At 61.2% G+C, this 23,141-nt stretch overlaps 1 protein-coding gene across 1 annotated transcript in view; it reads left to right on the top strand.

Moving 5' to 3' along the window:
• Window positions 1-23,141, top strand: part of KNDC1 (kinase non-catalytic C-lobe domain containing 1) — a 54,395-nt gene that overhangs the window by 17,327 nt on the left and 13,927 nt on the right. Inside the window, 17 exon segments of the mRNA XM_057735075.1 lie at window positions 2,606-2,752; window positions 2,959-3,076; window positions 4,296-5,044; window positions 7,437-7,551; window positions 8,431-8,496; window positions 8,594-8,655; window positions 14,992-15,150; window positions 15,404-15,481; window positions 16,007-16,100; window positions 16,700-16,862; window positions 16,933-17,603; window positions 17,868-18,012; window positions 18,069-18,141; window positions 18,594-19,071; window positions 19,719-19,913; window positions 19,916-20,029; window positions 20,032-20,069. Of these exon segments, the coding sequence (XP_057591058.1) occupies window positions 2,606-2,752; window positions 2,959-3,076; window positions 4,296-5,044; window positions 7,437-7,551; window positions 8,431-8,496; window positions 8,594-8,655; window positions 14,992-15,150; window positions 15,404-15,481; window positions 16,007-16,100; window positions 16,700-16,862; window positions 16,933-17,603; window positions 17,868-18,012; window positions 18,069-18,141; window positions 18,594-19,071; window positions 19,719-19,913; window positions 19,916-20,029; window positions 20,032-20,069 (3,465 nt within the window).

Genomic DNA, 23,141 nt, shown 5'->3' with positions numbered 1-23,141 from the left:
AGTCCTGGGCTTTTCTTTTTTGGTAGGTTTTTTGATTGCTGATTCAGTCTCCTTACTAGCAATAGTTTGTTCAGAATACCTATTTCTTCATGATTCAGTCTTCATAGGTTGTATGTTTCTAGGAATTTATCCATTTTTTTCTAGGTTATCCAATTTGTTGGCATATAAATAGTAGTCTCTTATGCTCCTTTGTGTTTCTGTGGTATTAGTTGTAATGTCTCCTCCCTCATTTTCTGGTTTTATATACTTGAGTCCTCTCTTTTTTCCCTAGTTCGTCTAGCTAAAGGGCCTACAACCAGGACAGAGGTGTGTCTGCCTCTCACCCGATACACAGGTGGGCCAAGCTCCTGCCAGGTCCCCTGGCATATGGTGCTGGATCTCACAGTTCCCACAAAGGAAATTTTGTCCACAGATGGATGCCAAATTGTTGCTGGGGGGGGGGGGAATACAGCCATCTTGCTGACATCCAAGTATTTTATCTTGTATGACATTGGTCCATCCCAAATTCTGCAACGTCAGACCTGTTACAAAAAAAATTCCAATGCCTTGGGATTTTTTTTTTAATGGGAATGGGGGAACCTATATATATATATATATATATATATATATATATATATAATATACAGATTAAACCTGAGAAATGTGAAAGTAATCAAACATTTTGGGGGAAAAAATGAAGTGCAATTTGTCCTCCAGGTATGAAAATGCACTCTGGAGAATTCCCTGATGGTCCAGTGGTTAGGACTCAGCACTTTCATGGCCAGGGCCTGGGTTTGATCTATGATTGAGGAACTAAGATCCCACAAGTGGTACCACTTGGCAAAAAAAAAAAAAAAAAGAAGGACGGAAGGAAAGAAGGAAATGCACTCTACCATAATTAAAATAGCACAGAAGCACTGTCTGGACAGAGGGAGAGACCCAGAGTAAGAGGAAGGGAGGCCAGCCAGAGCCCAGGGCCCTGGGAAGCCAAGGGCAGCAGGACGAGGGCTCAGGGTGGACAGAGGTGGCACTCCACCAAGAAGGAGACAAAACCAGATCCCTGCAGCATGCCAGCTCAAAGACACATCCCACATGGATTAGAGTTAGAAGCTTTAAAATTATAAAAGTATTAGAAAAAACAGAAGTAAGCTGTTTTTATCGTCTGGGGCTACAGAAGGTCCTCCTAAGAAGCCAATAAAAAAGTTTTCCAGTTTCACAGATTAAACAGAATTTTTGAATGTCAAAAGGCACATGAGCAGAGTTAAAAGATGAGTGACAGAACATACTGTGACACACAGACCAAGGATCAGCCCCTTCACATGCCAAGAGTGCCCCCAAAGCAGGCAACAACTCAGCAGAGAAACTGGCAAAAGTCCACGGATGGGCGAGAAGGGGAAAAGTTAACACAGCGCATGGAGATGACCAGATGCTCAGCCTCACTCGTAGTCACAGGAACGCAGGCTCACAGGAGACCTGAGCTCGGGGAAGCTGCGGAGGCCGCGAGCCGGGGTGGGGGAGGGGAGGGAGTGACCACACACAGGGCCGGGCGGTCACTCCCGAGGGACCCTCTCAGCAGCTCGGGAAACTGCACGCAGATGTGACCCAGACCAGCAGCCCCACCTGTGGGGCCTGAGCCTTGGTGATGCACAAGGACGTCCACGTGAGGACGGCCACTGCAGCACTGGTCACAGCAGCACAATACAGGAACCGCCCTGAGTGGCGCGGGGTGGACCCCCATGAGCCCGGCTCCTGAGATGCCAGGGAGATGGGTTGGGGGGGGGCATCTCAGCCAGGCAGCCCTAGAGCACCGGCGAGAGCTGGCGCTCCCAGACCTCCCCACAGACCGGGAAGGTGGGGTCCGAGGGTCACGTGAGGAGGCCGGGCAAGGCCTCCAGGGAGAGGGCCGGGACCCCACGCTCAGCCACGCTGGGTCCGTGGCAGGGGTTGCCCCCGGACTGGAACAGGCCGGGCACTGGAGGTGGCGGACTCGCCAGGGAGTGGGAGTGGAGGGAACGCCAGGGCAGGGAGGCGGGGAGGGTCGGCCTCTGGAGGCCCGGCCTCTGCTCCTGAGCTGTGTGACTGGCCTCTCCGGAGTCACGTGGCCCAAGGCCCTCACCAGCTCCTCCCAGCCGGGCTGTGTGGCCCTGGGCAGGTGCCTGAACCTCTCTGGGCTCAGCTTCCTGCAGTGAAGCGGGGCTGACAGAGCCCCGCGTGCGCAGTGCTGGGATGCGGCGGGAGGGCAGGTGGTGTCGGCGGCCACCGGCCACGGGGATCCGCAGCCCCTGCGGGGCTCCAGGGCCGAGGCCTTCCCTGCGGGCCTGTCCAGCAGGCACGGGGTGAAGAGCCCCACTGCGCACACCCGGGAAAAGCCTGACTTCAGACGCAGAGAAACCTGCCTTTCCTCCTCCTCGAGTGGGCTTCTGGAGCCCGGAAAAGAGCAGGAGGGCCCTTCGGAGACGGGGCGGGTGCCGAGAGCGCCCGTGCCCAGAGGCGGGCGGGCGGCGGGACCAGCAGGGCCCGCGGCCGAGAGCGCGGGGGCGGGGAGGCCGCCCCGTGAAGACCGGGAGCTCCCGGCCCCGGGGGCACGGCCCCTGCCCGCGGCCCAGCGCGCTCTCTGCTGCCGCAGGCGCACATCTACTCCCTGGGGGCCACGCTGAAGGCTGCCCTCGACTACGTGACGGAGCCCGAGCCCCGGCCCCGGCTGAGCCAGGAGCTGGAGGCGCTGCTGGGCCAGATGCAGGCGGAGGACCCCGGGGAGCGGCCGGCGCTGCAGGTAAGCGCGCGGGGCCCCCCCCCCCCACGCTCCCGGCCGCGTGCCCGCGCGCGCACACCCCGCAGGCGCGCGGCCCCGGCGCCCGGCTCCCTCCCTCCCCACGCGCGCGATGAAGGGCGACGCCGAGTCCGCCGGGGCCTGTGAGCGCCGGGCGCCCCGCCTCGCCGTCCCGGGCCGCGCGGGCTGAGCGCCGGCTCCCGCTGCAGGCCATCATCGCGCTGTGCGAGGAGAAGATGCAGCTCACGTCCTCCTGCCGCCTGTGCCGCAGCCTCTCGGCCGCGGGGAGGAGGGTGCTCTCCATCGAGTCCTTCGGGGCGTTTCAAGGTGAGCGCACGCGCGGGCCGGCGGGCACGCGCGCCCCGGCGTCCGCACGGCTCACGCGCGCGTGGGTGCGGAGAAACACCCGCCGGTCGCGTGCGCCCATTCTCGGCAGCGTCCTCGCACGCCACGGAAACACCGCACCCCACGCACGCGTACGCCCGCCGCACACGCGGAAGCGTGCGTGTATGCGCGAACGCAGACACCCCCGTTCAGACGAGCAGATCACGCACGCAGGACACATCCACGCACGCAGCACACAGCCACGCACGGCGCGCACACCCACGCACGCAGCGCACACCCACGCTCTCCCGCACGCGGCGCCCCACGCGCCCGGGCCCACGGGTAGAGGTGGGAGGCGGCTGCCTCGGGGCTGCTCGCCTCTGGCCTCGTCCGTGGGTGTGGGGGACGCGGACGCAGCCCCAGCCGCCCGGGGGCCGCTCACCTCCCCGCCCCGCAGGCTGTTGCGGAAGCAGCTGGGGTCCTCACCGCTCTGGAGGCGGAACCTCTGGCGGCGTCTGCTCTGGGCTGTGCCTGCAGCCCGAGCCTGGAGGGCCCGGGTGGGAGGCCTGGAGCCCCCGGGGGCGGCAGCCCCCCGCCGCCAGCCGAGCCAGCGACGATTCCCTCCGAGGCCACGCTTGCGACGATGCAGCACCGGGCCCGCTGGCGGCGCTGACAGCAGGGAGGGCGTTAACACCCAAGAGCAGAGGCGCCGCAGGCGGGGCTGCAGGCCGGCGGGTTGGCGGGGGTGGGGGGGGGGGGTGGCTCGGACAGACACGTGTGTGGGGAAGGTCAGGCGTCAGGACGAGGTGCGGCTGCAGCCAGACTTAACTTATTTCTCTGGGGAGTATCACTTGTGTGATTGTAACGGGAAAACGCTGCGCTTTTAGGAGGAGATAATTAGGCCTTAGGAAACCCCTGCGGGAAGCGCATCCTGGATGGCGGGGGGGGGGGGGGGGGGGGGGAGAGACAGGGAGCCTGCGGAGATTCATTAATTAGCCAGGATGGTGTGATTACAGAGGCAGATGAGGACGCTTCTGGGCCGGTAGGGAGGGAAGGGAGGGAAGAGTTGGGGGGCCTGGGAGGCCCCGTGCTCTCCGTGATGCGTGGGCGTCCAGGGGTCCTGCAGCAGTGGGCTCGTCGGTGGCCACGGGCAGGGTGATTGCAGGGGGAGGCCCCACCCAGCCGTGATCCTCGGCAGTAATCTTGTCTTGCTTTTGCCCAGATGTCAGTGAGACCGCCTGGAGGGGGAGGCTGGCTCCAAAAAGTGCGGGGCCCAGGAGGCAGCCGGGGGACCAATCCGCCGACCCAGAGGCGCCGCCTGCCCCCGAGGGCCGGCCCCCGACCCCCGCCCGGGAAGGCCCAGAGCACCCAGGGGCCCCACCCTCCAAGTCTCTGCTGTCAGCCCCTGTGAAGAACGGAGAAAGCCCGGGCCGGGAGGGGCTGGCCCGGGAGAGGCTGGCCTGCCTGCTCTTGGACGCCCAGCGGCCCCTGGCCGACCTGGACAGAGGCTTCCTGGGGAGGAGCTGCCTGAGGAAGGTGCAGACGCTCTCCCGGCTCCCGCCCGACGGCCCCGAGGCCAGCGTCCTCTGCCTCTCATCGACCCGCGCGAAAGTCCAGCCGTCCGCGTCGGAATTCTTCCCCCCCGACCCCAAGGAGGCCTTTACGGGGGAGAGAGGTGGCCTTGCCAGCTTCCGGGCGCAACCCGAGTCCCGACTGCGGCGGGAGCCAGAGCCCGAGCTCCGGCTTGGCGGGGACGGCGGGGCGCGTGGCCTCGGCCCCGCGGAGGAAAGCCCCCCGCCCGGCTTCGAGGGCCGTCGCGATGCAGACAGAGACCCGGGGCCGCCCGACCCTGACCCCGATGAGCGGACTGCGGACGGAGCCGAGGAGCCGGGCAGAGCAGCCACGGCGCAGGTGGGTGGCCGCGTGCCCGGGGAGGGCCTGCGCGCTTGTGCACACGCGTGCCCTCCGCAGGCCCGGGTTGTTGCGCGCTGGGCATTTACTGCAAGGAAGGCAGCCTCGGCTTCACTCCTGGTCAGTGATTTCCAAGCTGTGAGACGCAAAGGCAGGCGCGGCTCTGCTGGGTTCGTTTTCCTCCCAGAGACGCCCAGGGAGCAGCTTTCCCAGGAGGAGGCCCAGCGGGGCTGTCTCTGGGCTCTGCTTGCCCAGTTCTGGTGTTCAGGGGCGGCTTTAAGTGAGAAACTAAGGCTGCGGGTTGGGGTTGCTCACCTGTCAAGCTTGGTAGGTGATTAAAAATCGCCAAGAAGCCTGGGAGCCAGCGGTGCACTGTGTTCTCACCCACGCTGGGCTCTGAGCAGCTGCCTGGGGGGAGGGGGGGGTCTCCCCAGAGGAGGGTGGGGACTGAGGGGAGAGGCCTTCCCCCTCCAGGGTGGGCTTAGGCTTAGGCTTAGGGTCTGGGGGTGGGGAATCTCCCCTGGGGGGTGGGGACTCCCAGATCTGACAACGTCCCTTTGTCAGCTCCGAGGGACAGAGGACTCCTTTAGAACCAGGGTCTGGGAAGTGTGGGTGTTTTGGAGTGACCACAGGTGATCAGGGTGGCCTGTGGCCACAGCTCTCCCGTGGGCGGAAGACTTGACCCCAGCAAGTCACTCCCCCAAGGTGGGTCCCCGTGAGCATGTCGGGACAAAGCCACCTGGGATTCGGTGGCCCAAACACACGTGTGTCTGTGGGGAAGCGCCGGCTCCACCAGCCTCATTCCCACCATGCTTTGCCGACCCAGAGATCAAAGGGGAGGACAGACTCTGAGTTACATTTTTATTCATATCCTTATAAGCACCTGAGGGTAACCTACGTGAAAAATACAGTTACTTTAAAATGAAAGTCCGTCCCCAGCGCACTGACACTGTGCGCGATGCCCACATGCTGTCCACTCAGCTCGCACCGTCTCCACCGGCCTCCTGGGTCCACCCACATGGCCACTCTCATATACACAGAGCACCCAGGCACCAACGTGAAAACCTCAGGCCTGAGCCCAGGGCTCCATCACCTTCAAACGCCCAACAGCTTCACAGATGGGTAAACTGAGGCTTGGGGCCGCCATGTGGAAGCTGGGCAGTCGCTGAGGGGCAGAGCTGACCGGGAGCCCAGCCATGGTCTTAACCACCAGACTTCCCTGCCCCAGAGGCCTCATGAGATCAGGGCCCACCAGACCTCAGCCCGCACAGAAGCCAAAACCCATCAGGTGTCAGGGCTGGCCCGGAGCTGGGGACCCAGATCTCCTCTGGAGAGCACGTCTGGGTGCAAAGTTGGCTGCTCCGATCCCACATGCAGCAGGCAGTTGGGGGGCCCTGTGCCCCAGAACCTGGGCCACTGGCCAGGCATGGGCTGGGTGAGATGGGGAGGGAAGTTGCAGGACCAAGGGGGCTGCACCCCGGGCACAAGGGGGGTCTGGGAGCGGTGAAGACACTGCCTCTGGAACCTTCCTCTGAACATGCACTTCCACATCCAACGGGGTGGCTGTGCTCTCAGCTCTTCCCGTGGGCTCCAAGCGGAGCACTCCGTTCCAGTGGGACTCATTCTTCTGACTCTGGGACTTTCATGGGGGGTTTTGTGCGAGGGAAGGGGTCACATAATGTAAAATTTGCCATCTTAACCATTTCACGTGCACAGCTCAGGGCATTAGGTACGTTTACACTGTTGTGCAACCATCACCACCATCCAACTCTGGAACATTCTCATCTCCCCACACTGAAACTCTGTCCCCATTAAGCACTCACTCCTAACCCCTCAAAGCGCTGGTAACCTCTGACCCCCTGTCTGTCTCTGTGAATGTGACTGCTCTCCGTCTTTGGTGTAAGAGGAATCAGTGTTTGTCCCTTTGTAACTGACTTATCTCACTGAGCACGGTGTCCTCAGGATTCATCTGTGTTGTGGCCGCGTCAGAATTTCCTCCCTTTTTAAGGCTGAGTAGTGTCCATCGTGTGGATGGACCACGTAATGCGTATCCACCCGTCCACCGAGGCACGCGACTGCTCCCGTGTCAGCTCTCGAGAACCACGCTGCCTTGCACATAGGTGCAAATGTGTCTTCAAGACCCTGCTTTTGAGTGGAATTGCTGGGTTAGGTGGTGGTTCTGCGTCTGATTCTTTGAGAAGCCTCCATGCTGTTTTCCACGCAGCTGCACCATCTCACGTTCTCACCAGCCGTGCGCAGGGTTCTGGTTTCCCGCACGTGAACCCCCGGCACCTGCTGTGCTGACATGGGGGCTCTCCCAGCTGGTCGTGCCAGGAGTGCGCTGTGGGGGGCACACCCCACGTGTGCGAGGTGGTCCTCGCCCGGTCGCCCTGCTCCGTGAGTCCCTCCGAGGCGCCTGCACGCTGAATGTGGCCCCACCCCCACCCCCCAGGGCGTCTCCCTGCAGGACCTCCTGTCTAAGCTGGGCCGGCCCTTCAAGGAGTACGAGCTCTGGGCTCTGTCCCACGCCTGCCTCAGCACCCTGCGGACGCACAGCCAGCACCCAGGTGACGCCCTCCCACGCATCCCCGTCCCGCCCGCCCACCCCCACCCCCCCCCCCCCCCGCCTGTCCCGGCAGGGACCCGGGGCCGCACGTGGTCTCCATCCCCCGTGTGGGCCATGCGGGTAGCCTGGGGCCAGGCGACCGTGTCCACGCTGTGAGCGGGGGGCGGCCTGGGGGTGTCTGCTCTGGGCTCGGGACCGAGGGGTCGGAGGGCAGTCTTAGAGCAGGGGCCCTGCTGAGGAGGAGCCGGCGCTGTGCCGGGCCTGGCCCACACCCTCTCAGCGGGGGCAACACTGTCCCCGGGGAGACCAGAATTGGCTGGGGGGCGGGGGCCTCAGACAGCACACTGGTCTGTGGCGCTGAAGCGCAGCCCTGCCAGGCGGAGTGCGCGGTCTCTGGCCCCGCTGTGGTCTTAGCGCGTTGGGCGAGGGGGGCCGGGGGTGAGCGAAGGTGCTGCCGTCCGCCTGCCCTCGGTCCCGGGGGCCTCGGACCTGTGGGTAGCGGGCGCCCAGCCTTCCCGGGACCCCTCCAGGGGCATTGTTTGGCGAGGGGCCGCGTTCCTCTGTCCGCTCCTCTTCCCGCAGCTCCTGTGCCCCCGGCTGCCGGCGGCAGACCCGGGGGTGGGAGGGCGGCTCAGAGGGCCTTTCCGTGCTGTGCCCGCCCGGCAGTCCACCCCCGGCCTCTGGGGAGGGGCGCCAACATCTGGCCCCTGTGCTGCATCCGACAAGGGCCCTGGTGCCCGCGCCTCGCCTGGGGAGCCTGGGGGGCCGTGGGGTGGCCGAGAGGAGGGGCTCTGACCACCCCGCCCGTGGCTCTGCTGGCCCTGAGGGGGCTGGGTCCCCCAGAGAGTCCGGCCGCCCTGACCCTCGCCTTCCCTTGCAGCCTACCTGTGTCTGGACTCTGTGCGGGTGGCCGAGGATGGGGCCGTGCTTTTCGGGCCCCCCTCCGGCCAGTGGTGCGTACGTGGGCTCCCTGGGGGCCGCCCCGCTGCCGACAGCCGGGGCTGCGGGAGAGCTCAGCCGGGGCTGGGGGTTTTCTCTCTCAGGTGCTCACAACCCGCTCTTCCTGGCTCCCGAGGTTGCAGAGCAGAAGCTGACGACCGAAAAGGTACCCGGGCCGTACCCCGCTCCCCGTGGCCCCCTCCCCCCCTCGGTGGTGCCCACACCCCCTGTGCAGAGAGCCTGAGGGGGTGGGGGGGTGCAGGGAGGATGGGCCCGGCGTCAGGACTCAGCGGAGGCAAGGGGGCCCCCTCAGCGCGGCCCCGCGTCTGGAGCCCGGCTCTGCAGGGGCCCCCGGAGGGTGACGGGGTGACCTCAGCTCCAGGCAGTGCGTGTGGGCTCGCGAGACCCCGCGGCTAAACTTTCAGGGATGTTTGCGAGGCGCGCGTCAGACGCAGCTGTCACTAAACATGAAGCTGCACAGACGTGCGATCGAGTAGATTATATTCAAAACCGAGGCAGAGCTTCCGCTCCCGGGAGCACGGGGGAGGCGTCCGTTCCCTGCCCCCGCCACAGAGCACGCTGTTCTGAAAGCAGGCGTGCGAGGACGGAATGGCCCGGGGCCCGCGCCCCGGGAGCGCCGGTCCCGAGAGCCCCGGGCGTCCTTCCCGCCTCACACGCGGAGGGTGGCACCCGCGGGCACAGCGGGAGCCCAGCGGGAGCCTGCAGGCTAGCGTCAGAGCCCCAGCACGACGGGAGGGTGGCCCACCCAGGCCAGGTGCTGTCGGGGACGGCTGAGCTTCCAGCCTACCGCGAGGACCCCTCCCGCCAGTGAGAGGTGCCCCCCGCCCGGGTCAGGGGCAGGGGGTGTCCGTCACAGGAGGCCTCAGGAAGACTTGGGACGTTCACCGTCACCCAGCAGTAACAAGGCCACCCCTCCTCAAAAGAAAAATCACTAAAAAAATGAAATACTTAGATGTAAGTCTGACAGAGCATGTACAGGATTAGGATGCTGAAAACTAAAAGAGAAATAAAGTCTCAACTCAGTAATCTAAGCTCTCACCTCAAGAACCAAGAAAAAGAAGAGCAGGATAGACCCAGAGCACAAAGAAGGAAACCGTGAAGCTGAGAGCAGAAGTCAATGAAATGAAAACAGAGCAGTGGAGAAAACCAGTGAAATGACCAGTAACATTAACAACCTTCTAGCAAAACTGACAAAGCAAAAAGAGAAGGAAGACGCAGGTGATCAACACAGCATGAGGAGTGACGCGCGGGACGTCCCCGCAGACCTGCAGGCGTCGGAAGGGTGATGGGATAGCGCACGCAGAAGTGCAGCGACTTAGATGAAACGGGCCGATTCTGCAAAAAAACACAAACTGCCGCAACTCACCCAGCCTAAAACAGACCTTTGACTAGCCCCGCAACCGTGCAGGAGAGTGAATTTGTAAATTTTAAGCTCAAAATTAAATTTCTAGCCCCAGTTAGTTTCACTGGGGTGCTTTACCAGATGTTTAAGGAAGAATTAACACCAGTTCTACACAGAAGTGAAGACTTCCTAATCCATTTTATGAGACTAATATCACCCTGATACTGGAAACAGACAAAGACGGTACAAAAAAATATGTATGTAAGCCAATATCCCTCATAAATATAAAGGCAAAGGTCCTTAACAAAGTATATGCGGGTAGAATTCACTAATATGTAAGAAAACAATTATAAACATAACCAAGTGCAGGTAATTCCAGGGATATAAGGCTAGTTCAGTATTTGAAAACCAATCAATGTCGGCCACCATATTAACCAGCTAAAGAAGGAAAATGATCACATTATTTGATGCAGAAAAACCATTTGGCAAAATTTAACACATTTATTTAAAAAAAAAACTCAGAAAAATAGCAATAGAAGAAGCTTTTTCAACTTAATAAAGAGTATCTACTGAAAAACCATGCAGCTAACATTATGCTTAATGAAAAGACTAAATGCTTCCCCTTAAGGTCAGGAGCAAAGTGAGGATTACCCCCTCTCACCGCCCTATTCAACTTAGCACTGTAAGTTCTCACCACTACAATAACGCCAGAAAAACAGGTTAAAAAGCATAAAGGCCAGGGACTCTCCTGGTGGAGCAGCGGTTAAGAATTCGCCTGCCAGTGCAGGGGGACACGGGTTTGATCCCTGATCCGGAAGATCCCACGTGCCACAGAGCAATTAAGCCCCTCTGCCACAACTACTGAGCCTTTGTGCTGCAACTACTGAAGCCTAGAGCCCATGCTCCGCAACAAGAGAAGCCATGGTACTGAGAAGTCCATGCACCACAACGAAGAGTAGCCCCTGCTCGCCACAACTAGAGAAAGCCCACCCACAGCAACAGAGATTCAACAGAGCCAAAAATAAAAAATAAAATAAAAAAATTTTAAATGTTATTAAAAGAAGCACTGTTTGGGGAAAAAAAAAGCATAAAGGCCAGGAAGGAAGAAATAATAATGTTTGTAGATGACTTAATTGTCTACATAGAAAATTCCAAGGAAAATACAAAAGAAAAATCTCCCAAAACTTAGGAAAATTTGAGGTGAGTTGTGAAAGATTTTGGATATAAGATAAACATTCAAAAATCAATTGTAGGTCGAGGGGTGGGGGAGTCAAGGAAGGGAGGGAATACGGAGATATGTGTATAAATGTGTGTATAAAAACAGATGATTGAACTTGGTGTACCCCAAAAAATAAATAAATAAAATTTTTCAAAAAATCAATCGTAGGGCTTCCTACATGGCACAGTGGTTAAGAATCCACCTGCCAATGCAGGGGACACGGGTTCGATCCCTGCTCCAGGAAGATCCCACATGCTGCGAAGCAGCTAAGCCCGTGCACCACAACTATTGAGCCTACGCTTTAGAGCCTGTGAGCCACAACTGTTGAGCCATGTGCTGCAACTACTGAAGCCCATGCGCCTAGAGCCCATGCTCCGCAACAAGAGAAGCCACCACAATGAGGAGCCTGCACACCACAACGAAGAGTAGCCCCCACTCACCGCAACTAAAAGAAAGCCCACACACAGGAAAGAAGACCCAACACAGCCAATAAAATAAATAAATAAATAAACTTATTAAAAAAATCAATTGTATTTCTATATACTAGCAATGAACATGTGGGCACCAAAATTTAAAATACTCAAAAAAATGAAATACTTAGATGTAAATCTAACAAAGCATGTACAGAACTTGTATGCTGAAGACTACAAAATGCTGATTAAAAAAAATCAAAGAAAATCTTTGGGATGGAGGGCTGGCAAAGACTCTTCAGACTTGACACTGACAGCACTATCCATACGTTTTCCACAAAAGGAAAACTGGATAAATTGAACTTCATCAAAATTTAAAACTTACTGAGTGGCACTTATTCCATGTATGGAAGCCTGGCTCAGCAACTGAAAATAAATGTGATATATCACATGGACTAAAGAAAAAATTGTATGTTTATATCAATAGATGCTAAGCTTGGACTTCCCCGGTGGCACTGTGGTTAAGAATCCACCAACACAGGTTCGAGTCCTGGTCCGGAAAGATCCCACATGCTGCAGAACAACTGAGCCCATGCGCCACAACGACTGAACCAAGTGCTGCAACTACTGAAGCCCATGTGCCTAGAGTCTGTGCTCTGCAACAAGAGAAGCCACCGCACTGAGAAGCCCGTGCACCACAACGAAGAGCAGTCCCCGCTCACTGCAACTAGAGAAAAGCTCACACAGCAAGGAAGACCCAATGCAGCCAAAAGTAAATAAATAAATAAATAATTTAAAAATCTTTAAAAAATACAATACCATTTATGTTAGCACCAAAATTATTTATAAAATATAACAAAATGTGTATAAGATTCACATGAGGAAACTGTAAAGCTCTGATGAAAGAAACCAAAAAAGATCTGAATAAATGGAGAGAGAGCCCATGTTCCTGGATTGGAAGACTCAATGTTATTAAGATGTCAGTTCTTCCCAATTTGATCTGTGGATTCAGTACAATTTCAGTGAAAATCCCGGCAAGTTATTTTGTGGATAGCAGTGAACTGGTTCTCGGGGTTTTCTGTAGAGGCGAAAGGTCTACGATAGCCAACACAGTGCTGAAGCGGAAAAACAGAGGACTGAAGCTGCCCTGTCCTAAAACTTACCGTAAGCAACAGTAAGCAAGTGTGGTTTTGGCAAGAGAAAAGAGACAAAAAATAAATGGAACAAAATAGCCCAAAATAAACCTCCACAAATACAGTCACCTGGTCTTTGACAAAGGAGCAGAGGCAATCGCTGGAGAACGATAGTCTTCTCAACAAGTGGGGGTGTAACAACAGGACACCCAGGAGAGGGGGGAGTCTTTACACAGACCTTGTACTTTTCACAGAAATCAACTCAGAATGCAGCATAGACCTAAAAGTAAAAAACATACAGCTGTAAAACTTCTAGAAGATAAGGTAGGAGAAAATCTAGGCAATGGCACAGCACCAAAAGCAATTAAAAAGTGGGCTAAAGACCGAAACAGACACTTCACCAAAGGAGAGATGGATGGCAAACAGGCATCTGAAGGGTGCTGCCTTAGGGCATTCGGCAAATGCAGGCGAAGCCAGTGAGCTGCCGCTGCACACTGACTACGAAGCCCGAAATCCAAAACACCGACAGCACCCAGTGCTGGCCGGGACACGGAGCAGCAGGAGCGCTCGTCCCCGGCGGGTGGGGGCGCGACGTCCTGCAGTCCCGAGGAAGACAGCCTGGTGGTCTCCTGCAAAACTAAACTTGCAACCCCCGTACAACCCACAGACTGCACGTGCAAGACGTTTTTCCTGGAGAAGTGAAACTTACGTTCACACAAAGTCCTGGACACAAATGGGGTTTTTTGTTTTTCTAAAGATTTATTTTACTATTTATTTATTTTCATGTTTGGCTGCATTGGGTCTTCATTGCTGCGCACGGGCCTTCTCTTGTTGAGGCGCGTGGGGGCTGCTCTTCGTCGTGGAGCACGGGCTTCTCGTTGTGGTGGCGTCTCTTGTGGAACATGGGCTCTCGGCACGTGGGCTTCAGTAGTTGTGGCTCGTGGGCTCAATAGTTGTGGCTCACGGGCTCTAGAACGCAGCCTCAGTAGTTGTGGCTCACGGGCTTAGTTGCTCTGCAGCATGTGGATCTTCCCAGACCAGGGCTCAAACCTGTGTCCCCTGCATTGGCAGGCGGATACTTAACCACGGAGCGCCCCCGGGGAGGCCCAACACGAATGTTTATAGCAGCTTTATTTGCAATAGCCACAACCCGGAAACAGCTCGGGTGCCTCTCGGTGGGTGGCACGTCCACACCGCAGCAGCCGCAGCAGTGAGAGGCGCGGAGTGTTGGCGGGATGACCAGCACACAAGAGAACACGTCGGCCTGAAAGGCTGCATGCTGTGTGGTTCCACGTACAGGCAGTGAGGAGGGCAGGTGCCAGTGACAGGGCGGGTCCTGGGGATGGAGCTGGGGCAGGGTGCACAGAGTCTCTTGGGATTATCTTCAGCAATCCTATGGGAACCTTCAGTTACCTCCAGGTTAAAAGCTTAATGTTTTTAAAGGTTGATAAGTACTCAAAACTAGCAATTTCCTAACGGTTTGACATAGTTGACTGTCATCTCTGCCACCAGGCAGGAGCCTGTAGGAAGGGGGCACCCATGTCTCCGCCCACCGCCCCCATTCACCGGCACCACCTGGGCAGCGTGGCGCTGGCCGCGTGGGAGTCTTCACAGCGTGGAGACCAGCCCGTGCGGAACTCGGGGCTTGATCCGTGTTGTTGTCACTCAGCTAGACTTGCCGTGGACAGCGTGGTTAAACTGAAAAGTGTGCCGGGTCTGTGCAGAAGCTCCGAGAGACTCTCCTTTGGGGATTCGGCCCCGGTCACCTGACTCAGCACGGATGTCAGCTGTGCCTCCAGTTTCAGTGTCTTTCACTTTTTGAGAGAAACAGGGTATCAGCACGTGCACCCCAGAGCCCGTGTTGCTCGCAGGCGGCTGCAGACGCCAGAGTGGAGTAAAAGTCAGGGAAGGCACTCAGGCAGAAGCTGCTGACGGCATGGAACCTACAGAGAAGAGCACCGCACCTTCACCATTATTTGCTAGTGCAAATTTTAAAATAAACCTCTGCCTGTACCAAGAGGCCTTGGTTTTTGTTCAGAGAGCCTGTCCTTAGCCATTTAGCAGCACAGCGTGGTGTAGGAGGACCCCTGGCCTGAGGCTCCCCGAGGAGTGGCCTTTGCCTCTGTGGAGAGAGAGCTGGGAAGGCCGGGCCGGGGCCCCAGGTCGGCCTGTTCACCCTGAGCCTCTGACGCCTGTGGGTACCAGGTAACCATGCAGATCCCCAGGCCAGGCCCCCGGGTTCCGGCTCAGGGTCTGCGGTGGGGCCTCCAGGCTCTGAGGAAGCGCCCAACCCTGGGGACAGTGCCGGGGGGGCCCCGGGGGACCAGGCGGGGGCGGGTCTGCTGAGCCGACCGGCCCTCACCCCTCCTCCACCCAGGCCTCCGTGTACTGCGTGGCAGCGGTTCTATGGACAGCAGCCAAGTTCAGCACGCCCCGAGACCACAAGCTGGCCCTGCCCCGCAGGCTGAAGGCTCTGCTCCTGCACATGGCGAGACGCAGCGCCCGGGAGCGGCCATCCGCGGCCGAGGCCATCGAGGTAACTGCGCTGCGGTGGGCGGGGGTCCAGCTCGAGGACAGCTGGAGACTGAACGTCAGGCCAGGCCCCCCGAGGCTGGGGTACACACAGCTCCTCCCAAGAAGGGGTGCCGCAGGGTCCCCCTGGAGAGAAGCCCCCAGGCCCGCCAGGCTGCCACGTGTGCCCCGCCGGGCTCCACTGCGGGCGTGAGATGAGCTGGAGCCGCAAGCGCGTTTTCACAGCCTGTCCGGACGCTGGCCTGTCTTGCTTTCAGACCTGCAGTGCTTACCTCCTGCAGCGAGGGATGGACAGCAGGAAGATCCTAGCCCACCTGAGGGCATCCACCTGCACGGTAAGCTGGGCCCGCAGGGACCCGGAGACCCTTTATCCTGCCCCGGGGCCGCGGAGGCGAGGCTGCTTGTTCCTCATCGAGTGGCTGCGTGGAGCCTTTAGGGACAGGACATCCTGCTGAGGTGACTTTCCTTCTGCGGCCCCACGCCCGCCCTGGTCTCTGTTGACCCCAGCATGTCGGGGCGGGGGCACGTCCTGGGGGTCCCGTCGGGTGACCCTCAGTGCCCCTTGGCTTCCTGGCACGCTGGCTGGGCGGGGCCGGGTCGGGCCGGGCGGGGACAGGGCCCCCCAGGTGCAGATGGGAGCGCGTAGCAGGTCTGCAGAGTGTGGGCTCTGGCGGCCCAGGGCCTCGGAAGTGCCCCAGACGCCCGCCGGAACCCCCTGCATTCGGAAGCCCCGTGCCCAGTGGCTCCCTTCCAGGGAAGCAAGCCCGGGCCTGTGAGTCTTCGCGGGTGGGGGCCCCACTCTGCACCTCCAGGGCCTCGCACTGGTTTCGACGGGGGCCGTCCGTGTCCTCCTGCCCCAGGTTTACCAGGAGGAGGAGACCATCGGTCTGCAGAACGCTCTCTCGGTGGTTGAGCTGAACCGCAGCATGGTGCCCACACCCGGGCCCGGCTCAGGTGGGCCCCGGGACCGGCCCGTCCCACCTCCGCGGCCCCGAGGTCCCCCGTGCCCACACCGCCACCCCTGCCACCGTCCCACCAGGGTTTGTGGCCTGGACCCAGGCGGGGTGTCCGGAGCTGGCCCCGACGGCCCCAGCCGTCACTCCTCTGAAGCCCCAGTCACTCAGGCCTCCCTCCGGTGCGCCCTCCCGTCTCCTCAGCCGTCAGGACAGTCCGCTCCCGCGCCCCTCCCGCCGCAGCCTGGACCTGCCGCTCCTCCGTCTCAGCTGCGCGCACCCCATCCTGCTGCCCGAGGAGACCCTTCCCCACAGGCCCGTCCTCGCCTGCTTTGTGGCCGGGTCTTCTGGCCTCTTCCATCGCTCCAGCCCCACCAGGCACTGCACCCCCTCCCTCCCAGCTCAGGGCAGCCCTGGATTCCAGACCCTCCCTCGAGCCTCTCTCCCTGGAGTCTCCCTTCCTCCCAGTGCCCGAGGCTTCCTGGGCCTTTGCCGTCAGCACCCTACTAAGGCCGGCACCCCGTAAGGCCGTCACCCACTAAGGCCGGCTCCCCCCGCTAAGGCCGGCACCCACCCCGCTCACCCCGTGTTTGTCCCCAGGCTTCGTGGGGACCAGCGGGGACAGCAGGCTGGTGGCCGTGCGGGGGCCGGGGCCCGGTCCGCCCTCCTGCCTCCGAGAGGCCGCGTTGCCGCCGGAGGCGTTCACCTCGCCGGCCGCTCTCTTCAGGCCCCTCGTCCTGGCCGCAGACGCGGGTGTCGCCAGGTGAGTGTCCCCGCCCCGGGGCCGGCCGGGTCCCGGGCCCCCCTGAGTGCCGTCCCCTCTCCGCTCGCAGGGACACCCTTGCCCCGGCCTCGGGGCCGGCCGAGAGGCCTGAGGAGAGGAGAGGCCGGTTGGACGGGGCGGCTGACGGGAAGCGGACTCCTGAGGCCCTCGGAGCGGCCTCTGGCCTGACGGCGCCTGAGCAGCTGGCGCCCCCGGGGCCCCTCAGAGGGTCCGCGCCAGGAGACGCGGCCCAGGGGTGCCCCTGCCCCCCGGCCCCTGCCCCGGCCGGCCCCCCGGGCGGGGCTGCACGGGGGACCCCCGCGTCTCCGGCCCCCGCCCCGCCCGCAGCCTCTTCCGCCGGCCTCCGGCCCCGCCCCCCTGCGCCCAGCGCAGCGCCCCCCGGGCCTCGCCGCCCAGCCAGGCCGCCCGGCAGCAGGGCCGCCCAGGGCCCAGGCCAGGAGCCCGAGGGTCCCCTGTCCGCCCCGCGGGGCCCCTCCCCGGCCACAGGGAGTCCGGGCGGCCCCGGGGGGGCCCCTGTCAGGGAGCAGGACGACAGGGCCCCAGAAGGCCACCCCGAGCGGCCCCGGCCGGCAGACCGCACGCTCTGTCCGTCCAGTGTGGACGCCTCGCCCCCCCCGGAAGGGACAGCCTGCGCGTCGCTGCAGGAGGCCACACGCCTCATCCAGGAGGAGTTTGCCTCCGACGGCTACATGGACCACGGGCTGGAGGCCCTGATCATGGGTACCACAGGGCCCACGGACCAGGGACGGGCCCTGGGGAACACCGTGCACTGGGGGAGGGGCCCCCACGCTCCTGTCTCTGCACAAAGGGGTGCAGAGCAGAGTCCCCAGGGGCCGGCCAGCAGAGGGGCCTCGGGCAGGAAGAGGGTCTCAGAACCCAGCTGCCCGCCTGCCCCCCCGCACCGTGCTCCCTCCCCCTCGCCAGCTCCCAAAGAAACGCGCTCCCCGCGTTTTAACTCACCCCTGTTGTTTTTTGCAAACGCAGGGGAGTATATTCACGCCTTGAAAGACCTCACCTATGCCACTTTCTGCGGGGCCGTATCGGAGAAGTTTTGTGACCTCTACTGGGGGGAGAAGTTGCTGCAGAATCTTTTCAAAGTGGTGAACGGGAGGACGTCGCCCTCCGAGAAGTAAGAGCCCCTCCTCGCGCCCCGCCCACACCCCACGCCTCCGCTGTGCCCCACAGGGTCCTCCTCCTGCCCCCACGGCCCGCTCATCGCCCTCCCCGGAGTGGCCGCCCACGGGGCCCCTCCTTCCAGGCCCGAAGCCCACCCTGCTTCCAGAGCTCTCCCCGCAGGCAGTGACTCCTCTTGGCAGGAAGGGGGCTCGTGGGGTCACGGGCGCGGGGGACACGTCCCCCTCCCTGGGACCAGCTCAGGAGGCAAAGCGAGGAAGCCCGGGGTCAGAGGGCAGGAAGCCCCTGCAGGGCGCGGCATCTGCCCCCGCCGTGCAGCTCCCCTCCGGGTGGTAGACGGTGCAGTGACGGCTCAAGCAGAAGCGGAGCAGGCACCTTCCCTCTCCCGCCCCCCGCCCTTCCCAGGACGTGCCTGGGCGCCTCAATGCCAGGCCTGGCCCAGCCCCTCCCAGGGGCTGCAGAGGGCAGTGGGGGGGGGGACCCCGGCGGGGCCTGTGCCCGGAGGGGCCGGGCGCCCTGCCGCCCGGGCCAGCCTGAGCTCACCCAGCCCCGTCCTGGCCCCCCCTCCCGCCCCAGCCCCCGCACGGAGAGCCGGCACACACCCTGCTGTCCGCCCCAGCTGAGCCACACGTTTCCACAGCACTGGGGGTGGGCCCTCGAGGGACCCCAGGAGGCAAACACCCAGAAAGTCCTCTGCCAGAGGGCCCGCTGTCCGTGACCTCTGTGGCCTGCGGCTGGGCTGCCCCGGAGGCGTGCGCAGGGCCTCCGTCCCCGAGGCCCCCACGCCACGCCCAGGGGAAGCCTCTTGTGAGCCTGCGGGACGCCGCGCTGTGCGTGCGGGAGGGTCCCGGGGAGCCTGCAGTGTCCTCTGTCCTGATGGCAGCGCCACGGAGGAGGCTGGGTCACAGCCCGAGGGCCACGGCAGCACCAGCGCGCCGAGCATCTGCTCACCATCCGGCAGGAGGCCCTCGCGTCTCGGAGCGGGTGAGACCCTTCACGGCCGGCTCTTCTCCACTCTCGGCCCGGCTACTCTCTGTCCCTCCAGGGTCCCCAGGTCAGGGCCCATCCTCCCCCGGGGGGGCCTGTGCTGTGAAAGGGGGTGTTCTCCGCGGGCCGGCGCGTGGACAGGAAGGGCAGGGCTGGGGCCAGCAGCTTGGTGACCCGGGAGGTCTGCATCTTCCGCGGAAACGTGCCCTTTGAAGACCCTGATGCTTATTTCCCGGGATCCGAAGCCCAGGATTCCCTGATAACTGACATCTTTGTAATTTCCCCAGATCTGCTCTGAGAGGGACAAGGATTTAGGGACCCGGTTGTGTGGCTGTGATCACACACAGGGTACCACGTGCACCCTGGGGCAGTTGGAAAGCAAAGTGGAGATGCCCAGGGAGGAGCCCATCGCCTGCTGGGACCCCTGGTCCCTGGGGGACTCTCTGCTTCGTCTGTTTGCAAACAGTTCGAAGTTCCCCCGGATCCCCACTGCGACTCCAGCCTGCACGGCAACCCGTTTGGGAGGGGACCCAGGGGCCCCGACCCTGAGGGCTCTTTGTGGCCCCTCTAGAGCAGAGGTGAGGCCGCCTGGCCATCCCGAGGGGCCTCCCGCCCCCCACTTGGGACAGGTCACCGCTCCGTGCGCAATCAGGGATGCCCCCCCCCCCCCAGGAACCCACGTTGTCACGTGTGACCCACCTCTCCCCCATCCAGGGAAGGAGAAGCCAGGCGTGGACTCAGACGCGCTCTCACGGGGCAACTTGGAGGTGGGGTTTCGGCCTCAGAAGTCGGTGAAGGCCGGGAGGGAGCAGCAGCCCCAGGCAGGAGCGGCCCGGCCGCAGGGCGGGGGCCTGGCCGGGGGCTGCGAGGCAGTGGCCCGGCTGGCGCGGCCCCTGGGGGGCGGCCCGTCCGTGAGCCCGGCGCGGCGGGCTTGCGGAGCTGCAGCCCCGGCTGGTGCAGCGCCTTCTACGAGGCCGACTGCTTCGGCGCCGACGTGCACCGCTACGTGAAGGAGCTGGCGACGCAGAGACCGCCGGCCACCCCGACGCCGACGCCCAGAGCCTGGTGAGTCCCGCGCGCCTGTTCGCCGCCGGCAGTGAGGGTGCCGGCCCGGGCCCCGTGGCCACGAGGACGTGTTCTAGCCGAGCTCCCAGGCCCCTCGGGTGGCGGAAGGGCCCCCGTGTCTCCCCCTCCTGGCGCCCACCTGCCTCCAGCGGCCGCCACGCTGGTCTGCGCCCCTCCCTGTGTGTCCTTCCGAGGGAGTGTTGTGCTCGTGTGCACGCGTCCGCCCCGCGTAGAGCAGGAAGTGGCTTCTCTCTCTTTGGGCTCTTGACCACCAGGGCACAGTTGGCAGGACACCTCGCTCTGGTGACCGCGGTCGAGTTTGGGCGGCAGGGTCCGTCTCGGGCAGCATCATAAGATGAGAAGCGGCACAGACGCCCCTGGCCCGTGGCGGTCAGCTCGCGCCAGGCTCCGGGGTGGCTTCTCTGGGGGCAGTGCACTCTGTGTACCACCCTGGGTCGGGGCAGCCCGGGCGCCTCCCGGGTCAGCAGGGCGCGTGGAGGCCCTAGACTGGAGCGTGTCCAGGCCTGGCCAGCCGTGTGCGGGGCAGCCCCGCGGAGCTCTGCACCCGAGGTCACTGCCCGTGCCGCTGCGGGTCTGCCCCCCTGCTCTGCAGTGCAGCCCCCACTCCCGAGTGAGCTGGGCTACATCCTTCCTCTGTGACGTGGGGCTCCCACTTGAGCCACAGCACGTGGGGCCCGGGCCCCAGGGTAGCAGGCAGGAGGGAGCCATCAGCGGCCAGACGTCCCCCTCCTGCCCCCGCCTCACCGTCTGCAGCTGCCGAGCCACGAGCCCCAGGAGCGGCATCTCCACGCATTTCAGTACCGTCCAAACCCTCTCGCTTGGCTGCTGAGTCGCAAGCCAGAAAGAGCCTCTCGTGCCGCAGGCGTGCATCCCGGAGCACAGGCGTGTGCACGTGGGGGTCACGGCGCCCCCCCCGGGTCTCCTTGAAGCCGGGCCCCACACGTCCCTGGCCGCGAACGGGGGAGTGGGAGGGCTGCAAGGGCGGCCTGCACAGCAGATGTGCTTCAAAGCCCCGGCCCACCCGTGTGGTCCAGGACGGGGGAACGTGATGCCTCTGTGTGCCAGTGGCCCCCGGCCCCCGTGCCGACCCACGAGCCTCCGTCTCCTTCCTCCCACGTCAGGGCCTGGGGTCCCCACTCCCGCTGCCCTTTCTTTGTTGTGCCTTTGTGCACAGTGCAGCTCACTCGGAGCTGCTGAGGGTCCTGGTCCCGGAGAGCGCCAGCGCAGCGGCACTGCCGTCGCAGAAGAGGAGGCTGGGGGACGGGGGGGGCGTGGGGACGCGGGGGTGGGGGCCGTTAAGGGACTTGAGAGGCTGATGTGGGGGCCAAAGTGGAGCATCAGTGATGGGGCCGTCACACAGGTCAACCCGGAACAGCGCAGGCCTGGTGGCCGGGCGCGGCGCTGGTGGCCGGGCGCGGGGCTGGTCCCTCCCGAAACGCAGCCACCCCAACAGTGGAGCATGATGAGGAGCCTGGGGCTTTGCTGGCGTGAAGGGTCCTGGACACGGTGTTTGCTGTGAGGTGGTTCCAAGAGGCGGTGGAGAGCCTAACATGCATCTGTAGGCTCCGAGTGTCTCAGTCAAAGGAAGCAGGGCTCCTTGGAGACATGGCTCATCCTGGGACTGGGGCAAGAAAAATACAGGACGAGCTGGGAGCATCTCTAGTGCCAGAAAGTAAGGAAGTGGTCAAGACGACAGCGAAGGCTTCCCTGGGGGCACAGTGGTTGAGAATCCACCTGCCGACACAAGGGACACGGGTTCAATCCCTGGTCCGGGAAGATCCCACATGCCGCAGACCAACTGAGCCCATGCACCACAACTGCTGAGCCCATGTGCCACAAGTACTGAAGCCCACACACCTGAAGCCCGTGCTCCGCAACAAGAGAAGCCACTGCAATGAGGAGCCCGCGCACTATAATGAAGAGTAGCCCTCGCTCACCACTAGAGAAAGTCTGTGTGCAGCAACGAAGACCCAACACAGCCAATAAATAAATAAATAAATTTATAAAAAGAAAAGAGGTTGGAATAAAGGCAGCCTAAAAAAAAAAAGGACCATAAAGAGGGTGTGTCAGAAGTCACAGGAACCAGCTGAAGCTGGAGCAGTGGGAGCTATAAAAGAAATAACGCAGGACGTCCCTGGTGGTGCAGTGGTGAGGACTTGGCGCTCCCCCTGCAGGGGGCCCAGGTTTGATCCCTGGTCAGGGAACTAGATCCCACAGGCGTGTCGCAACTAAGAGTTCGCATGCCACAACTAAGAGTTCGCATGCCACAACTAAGGAGCCTACAAGCCACAACTAAGGAGCCTGTCTGCCGCAACTAAGACCCAGGGCCGCCAAATAGATAATAAATTGCAAAAAAGAAAAGAAAAAAAGGAATAACACAACATTGGACTCTGACTCAAAGTGTGGAATATCCACGCATCAGTACTGATACAGAGGCTGAATTAAAGAGGGAGAGACGGCTCTTCTTACAGAGAGAGAAAGTCCCATCCAAAAATTCATATGGGATCTCAAGGGACCCCGACAGCCAAAACAATTGTGAAAAAAAACAAAGCTAGAGGATTCACACTTCTGATTTCAGAACTTATTACAAAGCTACTGTAACCAAAACGGTGTGGACAGGCCCAGGAACAGACGTATGGACCAGTGGAACAGAGTAGAGAGCCCGGGAATAAAGCATCAGTGAAAGAGTGCCATGGCCATTCAGCAGGGAAAGGACATTCTTTTCAACACTTGGTGCTGGGAAAGCCGGATAATCCCCTTCAAAACACTGAACCAGGACCCGTGCCTCACACCATATACAAGAATTAAGTAAAAACCAAAAAGCCAAACATGAGAGGTAAAACTATGAAACTCTGAGAAGAAAACATAGGGGAGAGCTTCATGACTTTGGATTTGGCAATGCTTTCTTGGCTGTGATGACAAAAGCACAGGCAACAAAAGTATAAAATAAATTGGACTTCGTCAGAGTTAAAACCTTTTGTGCATCAAAGGTCACTGTCAACAGAGTGAGAAGGCAACTTATGGAATGGAAGAAGAATTTTTGTAAACCAT

The sequence above is a fragment of the Hippopotamus amphibius genome, chromosome 5, assembly GCF_030028045.1.
Source record: "Hippopotamus amphibius kiboko isolate mHipAmp2 chromosome 5, mHipAmp2.hap2, whole genome shotgun sequence".
In the NCBI taxonomy this organism is placed as follows: Eukaryota; Metazoa; Chordata; class Mammalia; order Artiodactyla; family Hippopotamidae; genus Hippopotamus; species Hippopotamus amphibius.
This window is presented reverse-complemented; position numbering and strand designations above follow the sequence as displayed.